The following is a 13,977-nucleotide window of genomic DNA, read 5'->3' on the forward strand; positions in this document are numbered from 1 at the left end:
AAAAGTACAGATATAAAATAAAAATTCTATACTTTGATAATCAAAATCTTTTGGTGAAAAGGAGAAAAAAAAAAAAAAAAATAATTTTATAAAAAAAGAAATATGGAACTACAAACCCCTGGACCTGTGACGGTGAGGAACTGCTAACTTAAAAAAAAAAAAAAAAAAAAAAAAAAAAAAAGGGCTGGAGTTGTTTTTAGAGCATAAATGAAATTCCTTTAAATTGCTTAGGGATAAGACCTGTGATTTCCTTATGTAAAATTTGCTCTATAAATACCCCTGGGACTTGGGGGGAGGAACATAAACAACAAAGAGCAACAATGCAAACAAAGCAACAATAATTCACTGTGTTATAAGAAATCCCCCACATGAATTCTTTAAGAGGAATATCCCTAACACAATGTGTAAGCCAATGTATTTAAAAGCAACGTTACAGTTATGATGCAACACGACAATGAGAAGGTTTATAAAGAGCCCACCTTTTCTATATTCATATACTGAATCTGTATTGCTTTTAATTCATATATATGATTTCATAGTGTTTGCTGAAGAAACCCACTTCAGTGATAAGATCTGTAATTCCTCCTCAGAAATTTAAAGTCTTAGAGCTGCATAAAGGTACTGAGAAATTTAGTGACTTGCCCTCAGTCACAGCCAAGATGTGTCAGAAGCAGCCTTGAAATCAAGTTTTTTTGACTGTAAGGCCAAGCGCCTTATATTGCACACATATACAAATTATTGTATCAAGGAACAAATATATAAAAGTTTAAAAATTATATTTACTAAATAATTCTGGTTTTTATTATACTCATACACATATACATATGTACACATACATATAATTAAGAAAAATTAATAAATCCACTTATTTTAAAATTTCTTTACAGTAATAAATGTACTTTGAAAAATATTTGATTTGTAACTAAATAAGATAAAATTTAAAAATTCTTAAATTGTCTCCATGAAAATTTTTTTTCCTATTTTTTATTTGATTCTTTTGGATAAAAATGAATGAATGAAAAAAGGATTTATTACTGTGGGCTAAGCACTATGTTAAGTATTGGAGATACAAATAGAAAAAAGAAATGTAGTTGCTGTTCTCAAGGAGATCATACTCAATTAATAATAGTATAAAGAAAGTGATATGACTTTATATTTACCTGCTTCTGTAGTGGTCAATATTGAAACTTTCTATTTTACACTTGACTTTGGTATAAACGTCTTGCACATCTACTGAGGCACTGAGATCTTCTAATTCACTAACTACACAGACCTCTGCAATAATAAGCAAACATTAAGATTAATATCTATTTTTCAAGTCAAGGAATATCAAAAATATTAAGAGGGGAAATCTTGAGGTCTATAATGCATTAGAGGTCTTTGCAAAGTGACCAAATAATATAAAAAGTTTTGCACAGAATGTTGTAAACAATAACAGCAATATTGTACAATGAATGACTTAGCTATTCTCAGTAAAACAATGATCCAAGAAAATCTAGAAGGACTAAAGGTAAAACATGTTATCCACTTCTGCAGAAAGAACTGATATCTTCTGAATACAGATTGAAGCATACTATTCTTTTCCTTCTTTCTTCCTTCATTCCTTTCTTTGTCTTCTTGTACAAAATGACTAATATGAAAATGTTTTACATGAATGCACATGTATAACATATCCGATTGCTTACCATCTCAGGCAGGGGGAGGAAAAGGAGAGGGGAGAGAGGGAGAGAGAGAAATTAGAACTCAAAACTTAAAAAGAAATTGTTAAGGAAAATTTTAACACATAATTGGCGAAAAATTAAATACTATTTTTAAAAACAGATTTTTACCAAAACGAATCTAATTAGATTTTATAAGCATGTGAGTTAACTCACTCTTGGTCAAAACCATAGATTAAATATTATAATTGTTTTCCATAGGGTAGGTTCTTTCTTCAATTTTCAAGTGCTTAACTCATCACTATCCTGTAAATTTGGCTCAAATATCACCTCAGATAATAAGGTTTGCAAAGCATTTTACATGCATTATTTCATTTGATCCTTGCCACAACTTTGGGAGGTAAAGTCACAGTTGTTTTATTCACATTTTACAGATGAAAAAACTGGGGTTCAAACAGGGGTTAAGAGATACTAATGACCATATAGCTACTAAGAGTCAGAAAAGTGATTCAAACCCAAGTCCTTCTAGATTCCAAATCCAAGGTTCTTTCCCCTATACCACTAATTCTCATAAATCAGAAATAACCTTTTGACCCATTGTCTATTCAAACAGTATTTTAAAATTCTGTACCTCTCTAGTGAAATTATTTATGGATTATTTTACACTACAGTTGTCCATGTTTGTTTGTAATATGCTCACCTATGCTAATTTAATCTCCACCATTGTGGGGACTATGTCTTCTCTAAATTTTTATCTCTGCTAGTAAGCAGCAGAGTGCATATGGTAGTTACTTAATTAATGTTTCTTGAGTTAAATTTAATTACCTCATATAAAGAGAAAAGAAAGAGAAGGAAAGAAAAAGAATCTTTCTATTGTGGCTGAGCAGGCCTTCTCTGAAGGAAGCTTTTTGGGAGAAATGTATTTCCTCCATGGACTTAATGACCTGTTATTGCAAAGGACAATATGGATTTGACTCAATAGCAAAGGAAACAAAATCATGTAGGTAGCAGGAATGGAAGGAAAAAGCAAGGAATGTGTATCCTTTGTGGCAGTAGCGTATTAATTCTAGCTTCTTCCAGATAGATAGTGAGTTGAATTTTACTTAAAAATAATTAATTCCAATCACTGAGAATTTTTATTAAAGTTTATAATTCTAGATAATGACTTTGTGTTTAGCAGGATAAAGCTAGCATGATGGCTTCTTATATCATTGAAATAAAATATGTAAGTATGACAAAAATCAAACTGTGATGGACTAACAAATAAAAGTAGAGATTATAGCATAAAAATAATACTACTATTTATTTTTCAATATAATTCAAATGAAGATAGTTGTGTAAGTTTTCAGGTGGTCCAATATTATCTAAATCATATAATAAAGAGTGAATTAATGGCACTTTACTGGCTCAAAAACAATAAGAAAAAGCTATCACTTGTTCTCTCAGGGTATATGATGTTTGTATTTATCATATAGAAAATGTTTATGCATATACAATTCCTTACTACTGATAAGGATTTTTATTTAATACATATTAAATTAGTCCATATATCCTTTGAATGATTATTTACCAGAAATATTTCCTTGAAAACTCAATATTAGCTCTAGAACTCAAAGGGGCATCAGAGCTCATTTAATCCAGCCTCTTCATTTCATAAATGAGGAAACTGAGGGTCAGAGGGGGGTGATTTGCTTATGATCACAAGACTAATAAGGATCAGAAGCTGGATTATAGCCAGGTTTTAAATACTGTATATTTCATTTTAAATTTTTGGAAGAGAGGTAAAAATGAAATCAGTACCTCTTCCTTTGTGTCCAGGATCTGGAGCAAACAGCTTGATGGTAATTTTTGGTAGCACCCATTGCATCCAGAGGCTAACACGTCCACTTGACCCACCAATGCTGCTTGTAGTTTGTTCCAAGGTAACAGAATCAGAAAATGGAGAGTCATCACCTGCTTGTACAGAATCACCCTAGACAAAGGAAACATCCATAAAAGAAATTATGTTCAAAAATTCATCAGACTTTTGTGTTGCTGGAAGAGGTGCTATTTCTTCACTTGAATTCACTGGAAACTATATCCTGATTCATTTATATCTACCAAGTATAATTATCACAATTAAAATTCTTTGCCACCTTTCTATACCACTTGGGTATTTGTTCATTGATTATCAGGCTGAGCTTTTCCTTATTGTAAACTTATTAATTAAAAAAACTGGAGAATCAGAGGACTTTACCTTCTAAGATCTCAATCCAGTTAAGACCCCATAGATAACATTCAGATACATTTCACTTTTAAAGGTAACTTTATTAGCACAGGCTTCATTTTCATATCTCAAAAAGTCAGTTAATATTTTCTACTTATAATTTTTTGAGAGGCTACAGAAAGTAACACGTTATCTCTGCTTTAAGAAGAACAGCAATACCTTCAACACAATTTTGTAAATTTATGAAAGGATCATTATTTAACCTATACCCTTTTCAAGCACTATTTTAATAAAAGATATCTTTGGAAACCCCACAAATTTCAGAATCTTACCTAAGAAATGATAAAGTGTATAATAGAGTCTTAGGAAATTGCCCCTAGGAAGTAAAGGAAGGGATAAAGAGTAGGGGAATTTGGGAAACTTCAAAGACACAACCACCAATCCTATACCTTTATCATTCCTCTCTTACCCCACCTTTAGGTTTCCTTTTAAATTCCTCCATTAGAATGCAAGCTTCCAGAGAGTAAGGGCTATCTTTTTCTTGCACTTGAATCCCCAGCACTTAGCATAAGGCTTGGCACTTTTAAAATGCTTATTTCTTTCTTTTTAGTACAGCCATAGTTCCTAGAAAGAACCAGTCAAATCTATTACCTATAGTTCCAGTCAAATCCCTATAAGGAGGTTGTCTTGGCTACATCTAAATGTGAACAATGAGCCTCAGACTTTGAGGTTACTAAATTGATCTGCCTGGAGAGTCCATTACACCTTTTCTGTTCTCTAGCTTTCAGTGTTGTGTGAATAAGGTAACCAGGGCAGGAATGTTGTATTTGTAATATCCTGAGACTAGGCACATGGGAAAAGATAGTTTGGAGAATCTAGGGATGAAGGATCTGCTACTTGTTTCAATTTCTCAACTATTCAACTTACATTTCTTTTGTTGTTGTTGTTGTTGTTGTTTTTTACTGTGATGTTATATATTTAATTTGGGCTAGGTCAGAAATATATGCAGAGAAAAATGGGACCCTATGAACAATAGATTTGAATACATGCAGACCCAAAGAGTTTCTCAGAACATGAAAACATCAGTAGTTCATTCCACCTTATATATGATAGGTAAAGATAAGGGAGGTCAAACAAAGTATAGTTTCTGTCCTTAACTAGTTTGCAACTTTACAACTTCATTGGGAAATTAGGAAGAAATGATGTATACACATTTAAAGTTAAACAACAATAACTAATTAGTTGTGTGATGTCATCTGTAAAACCAGGGGATTGGAACTGACAGAAAATTGTTAATACCAAATGTAATGTAACCTACCATGCCCTAAATGATCCTAGTAATGTCAAAGTGTCAATATCAGTACCATTCCCAATAAGATTGTGTTAATTAGGTTGAGCTGAGTCAGACCTTAAGTCCCATCCTGAGATCTGGCCTTGTGGGGAAACCTGGCTCAAACTGGATCGAGGCCTCTCATGTCCCAGCCCTCTTCCATTGGAATTCATGGGACAAAAGGCAAAAAAGTCAGAATGAAATGATTCTCCTTGCCTGGATTGCTGAGGGCAGATGGGATCTCATGACCCAGCCTTGCTACCTCACCTTACCTCCTCCCCTATTTCCTTCCCCCCTTTCCTTCTAAAATTATAAAAACTTTTTCATGGGTCTCTTTGAAAATCCACTGGACGTCCCCCAAGGTAGCATATTTGCTAAACTGTTATCTCAAGTAAAGATGCTTTATTTTTCAATACATGGCTTCGATTTATTTTAGGACTGGACAGATGAATTCTTTTTTTTTTTTTTAAAGCAATCGGGGTTAAGTAACTTGCTCAAGGTTACACGGCCAGTTATTTCTGGGTGTGGTGCTGAGTATCTGAGCCCAGATTTGATCCAGGTCATCCCGACACTGGAGCCGGTGTTCTTACTCGCTGAGCCACCTGGCCGCCCCTAAGCAATTGGGGTTAAGTAACTTGCTCAAGGTTACACGGCCAGGTGTTTCTGGGTGGGTGCTAAATGTCTGAGCCCGGGATTCGATCTCCAGGTCTTCTCAACACTGGAGTCGGTGCTCTTACTCTCTGTGCTACCTGGCTGCCCCCAGATGAATTCTTTTGAACTTCATCATATTCTAACAGCTTCAAAAGTAAGAAATGAAGCAAATGTTATGGGAGGACTAGCCAATGAAGGCCTACTGCTTAGAGTATCATCAGATATATACTTCCTTGTAGGCTAAGTGCAATATTCCCTGTTCTAATCCAACACATGGAGACTGGGTGAGTCTACTTTTGGCCAGGAATAAGTGGGCATAAATGTCTGCCTCCATGCTCTAATGACAAAAATCCTTCTAAATGGCTTTGGAACAGGAAGGGTAGGTGAAATAGGAGACAGAGCAGGAAGGGAATTTACATGCAAAAGGATCGATATAAATTTCCCTCTGCCTTTTTGTGCATCTAGGGAAATAAGTTTTGCTAAGAGCTGCTGCATGGGGGAAAGGCAACAGCTGCCTTATGTCCTGCCCAGCTGCCAAGTCTCAGTGAATGTATGTTGCTTTTGTTACTTTTGTCTCTTTTGTGTTCATTCTTTCCCAATCTTAGATGAAGGCGTATTATGAGAGAGAAGTGCCCAAATGAGAAGTAAGTCTAGGAAATTTATCAGAGGCATCAAAGAAGTCTCAAACTGACAGTAGCAATAGTAGATGAGTCCAATGAAGAGCCAGATTAGTAGCTGAGTAACCTGTCTGCCCCCGCCCAACACAGTAGATTGATACATCAGCCAAGGCAAAGCATCCCACAAGGAGGCAGCTGAGCAAGGAAGTCCTCATCCATCACTGACACTGTGAAACTGACATCATGAAACTTCATGAAGACCTTTCTACAAGAGAAAAGACTTTAATCCTCTATTCTGGAGTTGTGAGTTTCTTTAGCCATGAGTTTTCCCTATACATATTCCTCACTATCATTGTACTTTAAGTTCATTCCTACTCCTATTCCTATGGACTTTTTAAGTATTTAGAGGAAAGAGTATCCCAGAGTTTAAGGAAAAAATATTTTATAACTATTGTTCTTGTGATATGCCATTTGAGTAAACAGATCCACTAAAGAACTGAGTCTACTGGCTGATTTCTAAGGGAAAGCACACTGGGAGAGAGCCTTGTGAGCTAGTGTTAGGAGGATAGCATGCACAGAGTTATCTGTAGAAATCTGAAAGTAGTAGTAGCTGCACTCTGGAAATGTTGAAAGAGTAAGCCCAGAATGCGTGCAGGGCAAGAGCATTTTCTTACATGGTATTTGTAAAGAATTTTTTAATTCCTTTTCTTAAGCAAAGTAAAAGTTACACAAGGTATTTTAGGAAGAGTCACCTGGAAGTAAAGGATAAAATGGACTGAAGTGGACAAGATTGGAGACAAGGACAATCATTATTAGAAAGCCACTCCAAATAATTTAGGCATGAGCCAAAACAAATGGGTATGAGGCACCAAGAAGGTTAAGGAGAAAGAGAGAGATGAAGAGAAAGGAAAAATCTAAGCAATATCAGCATGATAATCAATGAAGATATTTTTTGGAAGTCCATCTGTCCTGTACCCCTCAAATCACACTACAGAGCTAACTGTCAATTCACAGAAGTTAGGGTAGGAAAGGATTATAAAAAACAACAACAATCCAAATGCCTCTTCAATTTAAAAAATGGGTGTTGAGGATGAGAAAGTCTGAGTGAGATGTCCAAGTAGTAGTAAAAGTAACATAGCTGAAATTCACTAACAGGTTTGCTTACTCCTAATTCAGTGTTCTTTCTGCCATAATATGCTGCCTGGTTTAGCGTGTCTATTTCTATCTCCACAGTATACTAGGTATCACCAATTAATTCATTCACAAGTGAAATGTAGATATTAACACATAGAAATCTTCTATCTATATAGTGAGAAAATCTTTCTCTTTGTTCATTGAAAGCCTAAGTAACATCCTGAGTAATCCTGCTTTAAGATCTGAATTTTCATTAATTTTTTTAGCAAATAATTTCCCTTTTTCATATAATTCCAGAGAACCAGGTTCTGACAACATTTTATGCAATTAATTTTATCTTCTATTGTTTGGTCTTGATTAGCCTTTTTTTTTTTAGAGCCAATCAGGGTTAAGTGACTTGTCCAGGATCACACAACTAGCTAGTAAGTGTCTGAGGCTGAATTTGACCTCAGACCCTCCTGACTCTAGGGCCAGTGCTATTTACTACAACACCTAGCTATCTGCCCCTAGATTAACTTTTTTTAAAATTTCACATTGCCAAAAATAATGAGGAAGGTTAACTAATCCTAGATTATTTTAGGAAAAGTTGTATCAACTTCTTATGAAGCTTAAGGTTTTTTATGAATCTGTAATATTCCCACAATTTGAAATAATGAAAAAAATCCTTGAGTCAGCTCTTTTAAGAGGGTGAAGGGCATCACAGTGAAAGCTTTCATTTCTATCACCAATAACTTTTAAGTGGCACCAATAATGAACACTAGATTTGTCAGAAGAAGAAAAAAAAACTACAGAGAAATCGACACTTTTCAGAGTTGTGTGGTCTATTTTGAAGTGAATGTATATTCCACAGGGGTGGTATAGTGATACAGCAATTACAATACACTGATGAATAGTAAATTTAATACTTCCACAGCTACAGCAAGCAGAAGCTCAAGTGGGGGAGGACGAGAGAAGTGAAACTAATGCCTTGACAACCAATACAAAGCTACACAAGAATAAGAGAGCCAAATAGTTAGTGCCATGGGCAATAATATTTTGCCAGAATTGCAGACATCATTTCTGCACCCAAATGACAACATTCCATTTTAATTCCTAAGCAGATGTGTCGTGACTTTCTGAAGTGTCAATTTAAAAAATTTATGACTGTTTTAGCACCCATGTAGAGAAAGGGCATTAGTCACTTAGAATAAAGAAATACCCAAAAGTCATGGTGGCGTTAAGTCTTAATAAGCACAGGAATTAATTGTACATATTTAAACACAACCTCATCTTTATATTAAGAAAACTAAGACTGTTATTTTTACTCCTGACCATAAATTCATGCTAGAGTTCTTGTTCTTTCTCAAAAAGGATGGGCTTCTTCTGTAATCATTTGTATTTTACTTTATACATTTAAAAATATTATTCTGAAAAGGGGTCCATAATCTCCACCAGACTGCTAAAGCAGTCCATGACACAAAATGTTAAGAACTCCTTCTTTATAGAAACTTAATGTCTTCATAGGGCATTTTGGGAGTTAAAAAAATAAAAGGTCCTATCAATGGACTGGTTCTGTTTTGAATGTTTTAAAAGAGGAATGAGAAGCAAAAGTAAAAACAATACATTAGTGTAGAATGGAGAAAGAAAGGGATAGAACTTGCTATTAAATTAATTTTGGGTTGTGTGAGAAGAGAACACAAACATGGAAAAGTATAGGAAATAAACATCAGATATAAAAAGAAAGGTTGACCCCCCCCCTCCCTGAATTAAGCATGGAAATAAACACATTAAACTTAACAGAGAAATAAGTGGGGATTCCTTCATTACCCTTTAGGCTTCACTCTTGACTTTCCTGGCACTGAGTGTCCTTATTGTGACTCCCTTCCAGCTTCCTATTTTAAGAGTTTAGAATATAATAGTTAGAATATAATTTTTAGAATGTAAACTCTTTGAGGTCAAGGGCTATCTTTTCCTTCCGTTTGTATTTGTATTCCTAAAATGTATTCCCAAGTACAGTATCTGGCACAGAGTAAGTGATAATAAAAACTTATTGATGTGACTTGAAAAGAAGAGAGGGGTTATGGTGGAGTATATCTGGGAGGTTACAGCTGGCAGCAAAACAAACTTCATGATCCTGGAAGTTGGAGAAGGAGTAAAAGGAAAAAAAAAAGAGTAAAGAACTAGAAGCTAATGCGATGAAAGCCTGATCCCTGAGAACAAAGACTTGATCATAACTATTTTTTTTTTTTAAATATAGGACGGGGGAAGGCAAGGCAATTGGGGTTAAGTGACTTGCTCAAGATCAAAAAGTAGCAGGTACGTCAAGTGTCTGAGGTCGAATTTGAACTCAGGTTCTCCTGACTCCAGGCCAGTGCTCTATTCACTACACCACTTAGCTGCTATAATCATAACTATTTTTGTCATTTGCACACCTAATAGATACTTAATAATGCTATTTTATGACTGAATTCCCAATTTTATATTTCTATATTAATAAGTCAGGAAATTCCTTTAACTGTACAAATATTACTCAGACTGCTCTGTTTTAATCTTAAAAGACCTAGAGTTAGTCAGAGTGAGAACACCCACAAGAATAAAGTATGTTTTTGATCATCATGGACAAAAGTGACAGTATTTGAATCTATAAGTCAACATCTGTGATTCTAAGATCCATGAAAGGAAAAACTGTCAGAACTACTGAAACCATGTGATGGATTTGCTTTAAGCAAAAAGAAAGCTACTAGAAAAAGGAAAAGACGAAGAGTAACATTTATTTATTTTCATTAAGAAGCTAAATTTTTGCTCATTAAAGACATTTTGATGAAATGACTTTTTTTTCTGAAATGAGCTGTATATTTTTGTTCTCTACAACCCCGATTCAACTTTGTTTTTTTTTTCTTTTTAAAATATTATTATATTTTGGGTTAAGATATCTCTTAGTGCAGTCTAGAAACATAGGAACAAAGGGCTTGGAAGGAGAAGGCAGCTGACACATGGACACCTTCTTCCTAGATCCGATTCAGAATTCCTTCCATATGAAAGTATAATAGCTCCACCCCACCCCCAGTTCAGCTCATTTTTTCCTAAACTCTGCTTTAAGATACAATTTTAAAAGCAAGAAATATAGGAAATCACATTAAAATCACATTTCACAGATAATATACAGTATCACTTGGCCTGTATTTTATGAAGCAAAGCACAATCTTTTTTTTGCTTTGCTTTTAGGCATGCAGATAAACACTTCAGTATTCAATCTTGCCTTATGAAACTTCATCCAGGAAGCTGTTTCCATTTAGTGGCTTGAGTTACAGATAACTGTGCTGTTCAGAACTAAAGTGACTGTTTTCTGACATTCTTCTTCTCTTTTCATTTCCTTGTTTTAAGAATACAGTTTCCCGGAAAATTTCAAAGGATTCTGCTAACCAACATTTATCACTAGAAATTAATTTCTCTTGATCATTCTTTAATAAGAAAATTTAATATAAACTAAAACATGCTATAAAATATGAATCTGCAATGAAACTTTTTGGAGTCTTTACTAGGGTTAATGAAGATAAACACTGTTAAAAAAAAAATCAACCAACCTACTCTCCACTAGGGCATAGATTTTGAACTGATTTCTGTACACAGTCACTTCTGACTCTTAGAATCCTTAGTTTCCTTTAAAACTCAGCTCAAAAACCACACCTTCTAAATTGAAATCTTTCCTCATTCCCCTAGAAGTTAGTCTCTCTCCCCAATTATGCTGCATTTATTTTGACTAATTTGAAATTATTTGACTTTTAAAAATTCAATGTAATTTTATTTTTAGTTTCAAATTTTCTTTTTCCTGCCACTCCCTCACCCACCGAAAAGGCAGTAATGTAATACCTATTTCAAATATGAAGTCATACAAAACATATTTCTGCATTGGCCTTGCTCCTCTCCCATCGGGCCCCCCCCCCCAAAAAAAAAAGGAAAGGAAAGGAAAAATATGCTTTAATCTGCATCCTGAGTCTACCAGTTCTCTACTGTGGAAGTGGAAAACATTTTTCATCAAAAGTCCTTTGGAACTGTGGTGGATCATTATGCTGATCAGTTACTAACTTTTTCACAGTTGATTATTTTTATAAAATTGTGGTTACTGTGTAAATTTTTCTCCTGGTTCTGCTCACTTCATTTTGCATTAGTTCACCCAAGTCTTCCCATTCACTTCATCATTTCTTATAGAACAAAAGAATTCCATCACAATCATATACCATAATTTGTTCAGTCATTCTCCAATTGATGGGTATCCCCTCAGTTTCCAATTCTTTGCCAACACAAAAGGAGCCATTATTATAAATATTTTTGTACACATGGGTCCTTTTCCCCTTTCTTTGATCTCTTTGAGGTATAGACCTAGTAATTGTATTGCTGGGACCAGGAGTACGCACAGTTTAATAATTTGGGGGGCATTAGTTCCAAATTGTTTTCCAGAATGGTTGGACTAGTTCTCAGCTCTACTAACAGTACATCAGTAGGTCTGTTTTCCCACATCCCCTCTAACATTTGTTATTTTCCTTTTCTGTCTTGTTAGCCAATCTGATGGGTGTAAGGTGGTACCCAAGAGTTGTTTTAATTTGTATTTATCTAATTAATGGTGATTTAGAGTATGTTTTCATAGGACTATTGCTAGCTTTAATTTCTTCCTCTGAAAAATGTCTATTCATATCTCTTGACCATTTAACAACTGAGGAATGGTACTTATTTTTATAATTTTGTCAAAGGTTCCTATATATATTTGGGAAATGTGATATTTATCAGAGAAACTTGCTATAAAGATTCCCCCCTCCAGTTTCTTGTTTTTCTAATTTTTGTAACTTTCTAATTAGCTTTCTTTTAATTTTGCCTGCATGATTTTTCTAGACTTTTATGTGTATATTTTGTCTCCCTTCAAAGAATATAAGTTATTTGAGGTCAGAAAATGTCTTGCTTTTGTCTTTAAAACCCCAGTACCTAGCACATAGGTGCTTAATAAATGTTTATTTAATTAGTCAATAAATTTTTCAACAGGTTGCATCAAAACACCTGCAAAGTCCCAAAGGGTTGATGCAAATGAAATCCTAGTTCTTTCCCTAGCTATGTGCTTGCAATTAAGTCATTTCATTAATATGTTACAGTTTTCTTATCTCAAAATCATCAGTGTTGTACTGGATGACCCAAAGCTATCTCCTACTTCACAATTTCACTAATTATGGAAGTATACATATATATATATATATATATATATATGAAATTAAAATACAGTAAGGAAGAAAGGAAACAGGCATTTATAAATGTAATCACATTTGATCCTTATAATAACCCAGGGAGATAGATTCTTTATGATCCCCATTTTACAGTTGAGGAAACTGAGGCAAATAGAGTTTAAATGATTTGCCCAGAGTCACAGAGGTAGTAAATATTTGAGGTTGGATTTGTACACAGGTCTTTCCAACTCTAGGCCCAGTGCTCTATCTACTGATTCTATGAAGGAACACTATCTATGAACTCTAGAAAGTTTGGGCACAAGTCAAATTCTGAAATGAAGCCTTATTTTGCTTTTCTGTACATGATTACTTTTAAATCAATCAACAATCATTTATTAAGTGCTGCTATGTGCTAGGCATTGTGTTAAGTTCTGGGGATACGAAGGACAACAAAAACAGTCCCTGCCTTAAAAAAGTCATTGCCTTCTTATAGAGTGAGACAACCTGTAATTAAATAAGATATACCTGAGAGTGTATTTGAGATATAGACTGAGGTCAATTTCAGAAAGGAAAGTACTAGAAGCTGATGGGACTGGGAAAGACCTAGTGAAGAAAGTGAGGTTTGAACTGAGTCTGGAAGGAAATCTTGGATGCCAAGAGGCAGAGGTAAGGAAAGATAGCATTTTGGGCATGGGACACAGTAAAAATGCTCTGAGATAAGTAATGGACTTTCATGTCTGAGGAACAGAAAGGAGGCTAGTATGGCTGGACTACAGAATTAATGGAGGAAAGGAAATGTCATACAAAGGACTTTATTTTTTTTTTAAGACTACAAAGTCTTTTTTCTTTTTTTTGATACTTTGTTTTTGCTTTTTTTTTTTGAGGGGGGAAGGCAGGGCAATTGGGGTTAAGTGACTTGCCCAAGGTCACACAGCTAGTAAGTGGTAAGGGTTTGAGGACGGATTTTAACTCAGGTCCTTTCTATTCACTGTGCTACCTAGCCACCCCAAAGGACTTTATTTTTAATGCTGGCAGAAATAGGAAACCACTTGAGTTAATTCAGTAGGAAAGTCGTGGTCAGATCTTTGCTTTAAGATGATCAATTTGGCAGCCAAAATGATAGATTGGAGTGGAAAGAGATGATATAGGGAAACCATTTAGTAAAAGATAGCAAAAATCCAAGCAACAGGTG

General features: G+C 34.7%; 1 protein-coding gene across 8 annotated transcripts in view; it reads right to left on the bottom strand.

Moving 5' to 3' along the window:
• VPS13B (vacuolar protein sorting 13 homolog B) overlaps positions 1-13,977 on the bottom strand; it is a 1,080,499-nt gene that overhangs the window by 488,694 nt on the left and 577,828 nt on the right. For all 8 annotated transcript variants that reach the window (XM_069081095.1, XM_069081089.1, XM_069081092.1 and 5 more), the window contains 2 exons: positions 3,459-3,630; positions 1,161-1,275 (listed from right to left, as the gene is read on the bottom strand). In XM_069081095.1, coding sequence (XP_068937196.1) covers positions 1,161-1,275; positions 3,459-3,630 — 287 coding nt within the window. The remainder of the gene's footprint in view (positions 1-1,160; positions 1,276-3,458; positions 3,631-13,977) is intronic.

This window comes from Petaurus breviceps, unplaced genomic scaffold, assembly GCF_028583685.1.
Source record: "Petaurus breviceps papuanus isolate PSGF00001 unplaced genomic scaffold, PetGlider_PUasm1.0 98, whole genome shotgun sequence".
Taxonomy (NCBI): Eukaryota; Metazoa; Chordata; class Mammalia; order Diprotodontia; family Petauridae; genus Petaurus; species Petaurus breviceps.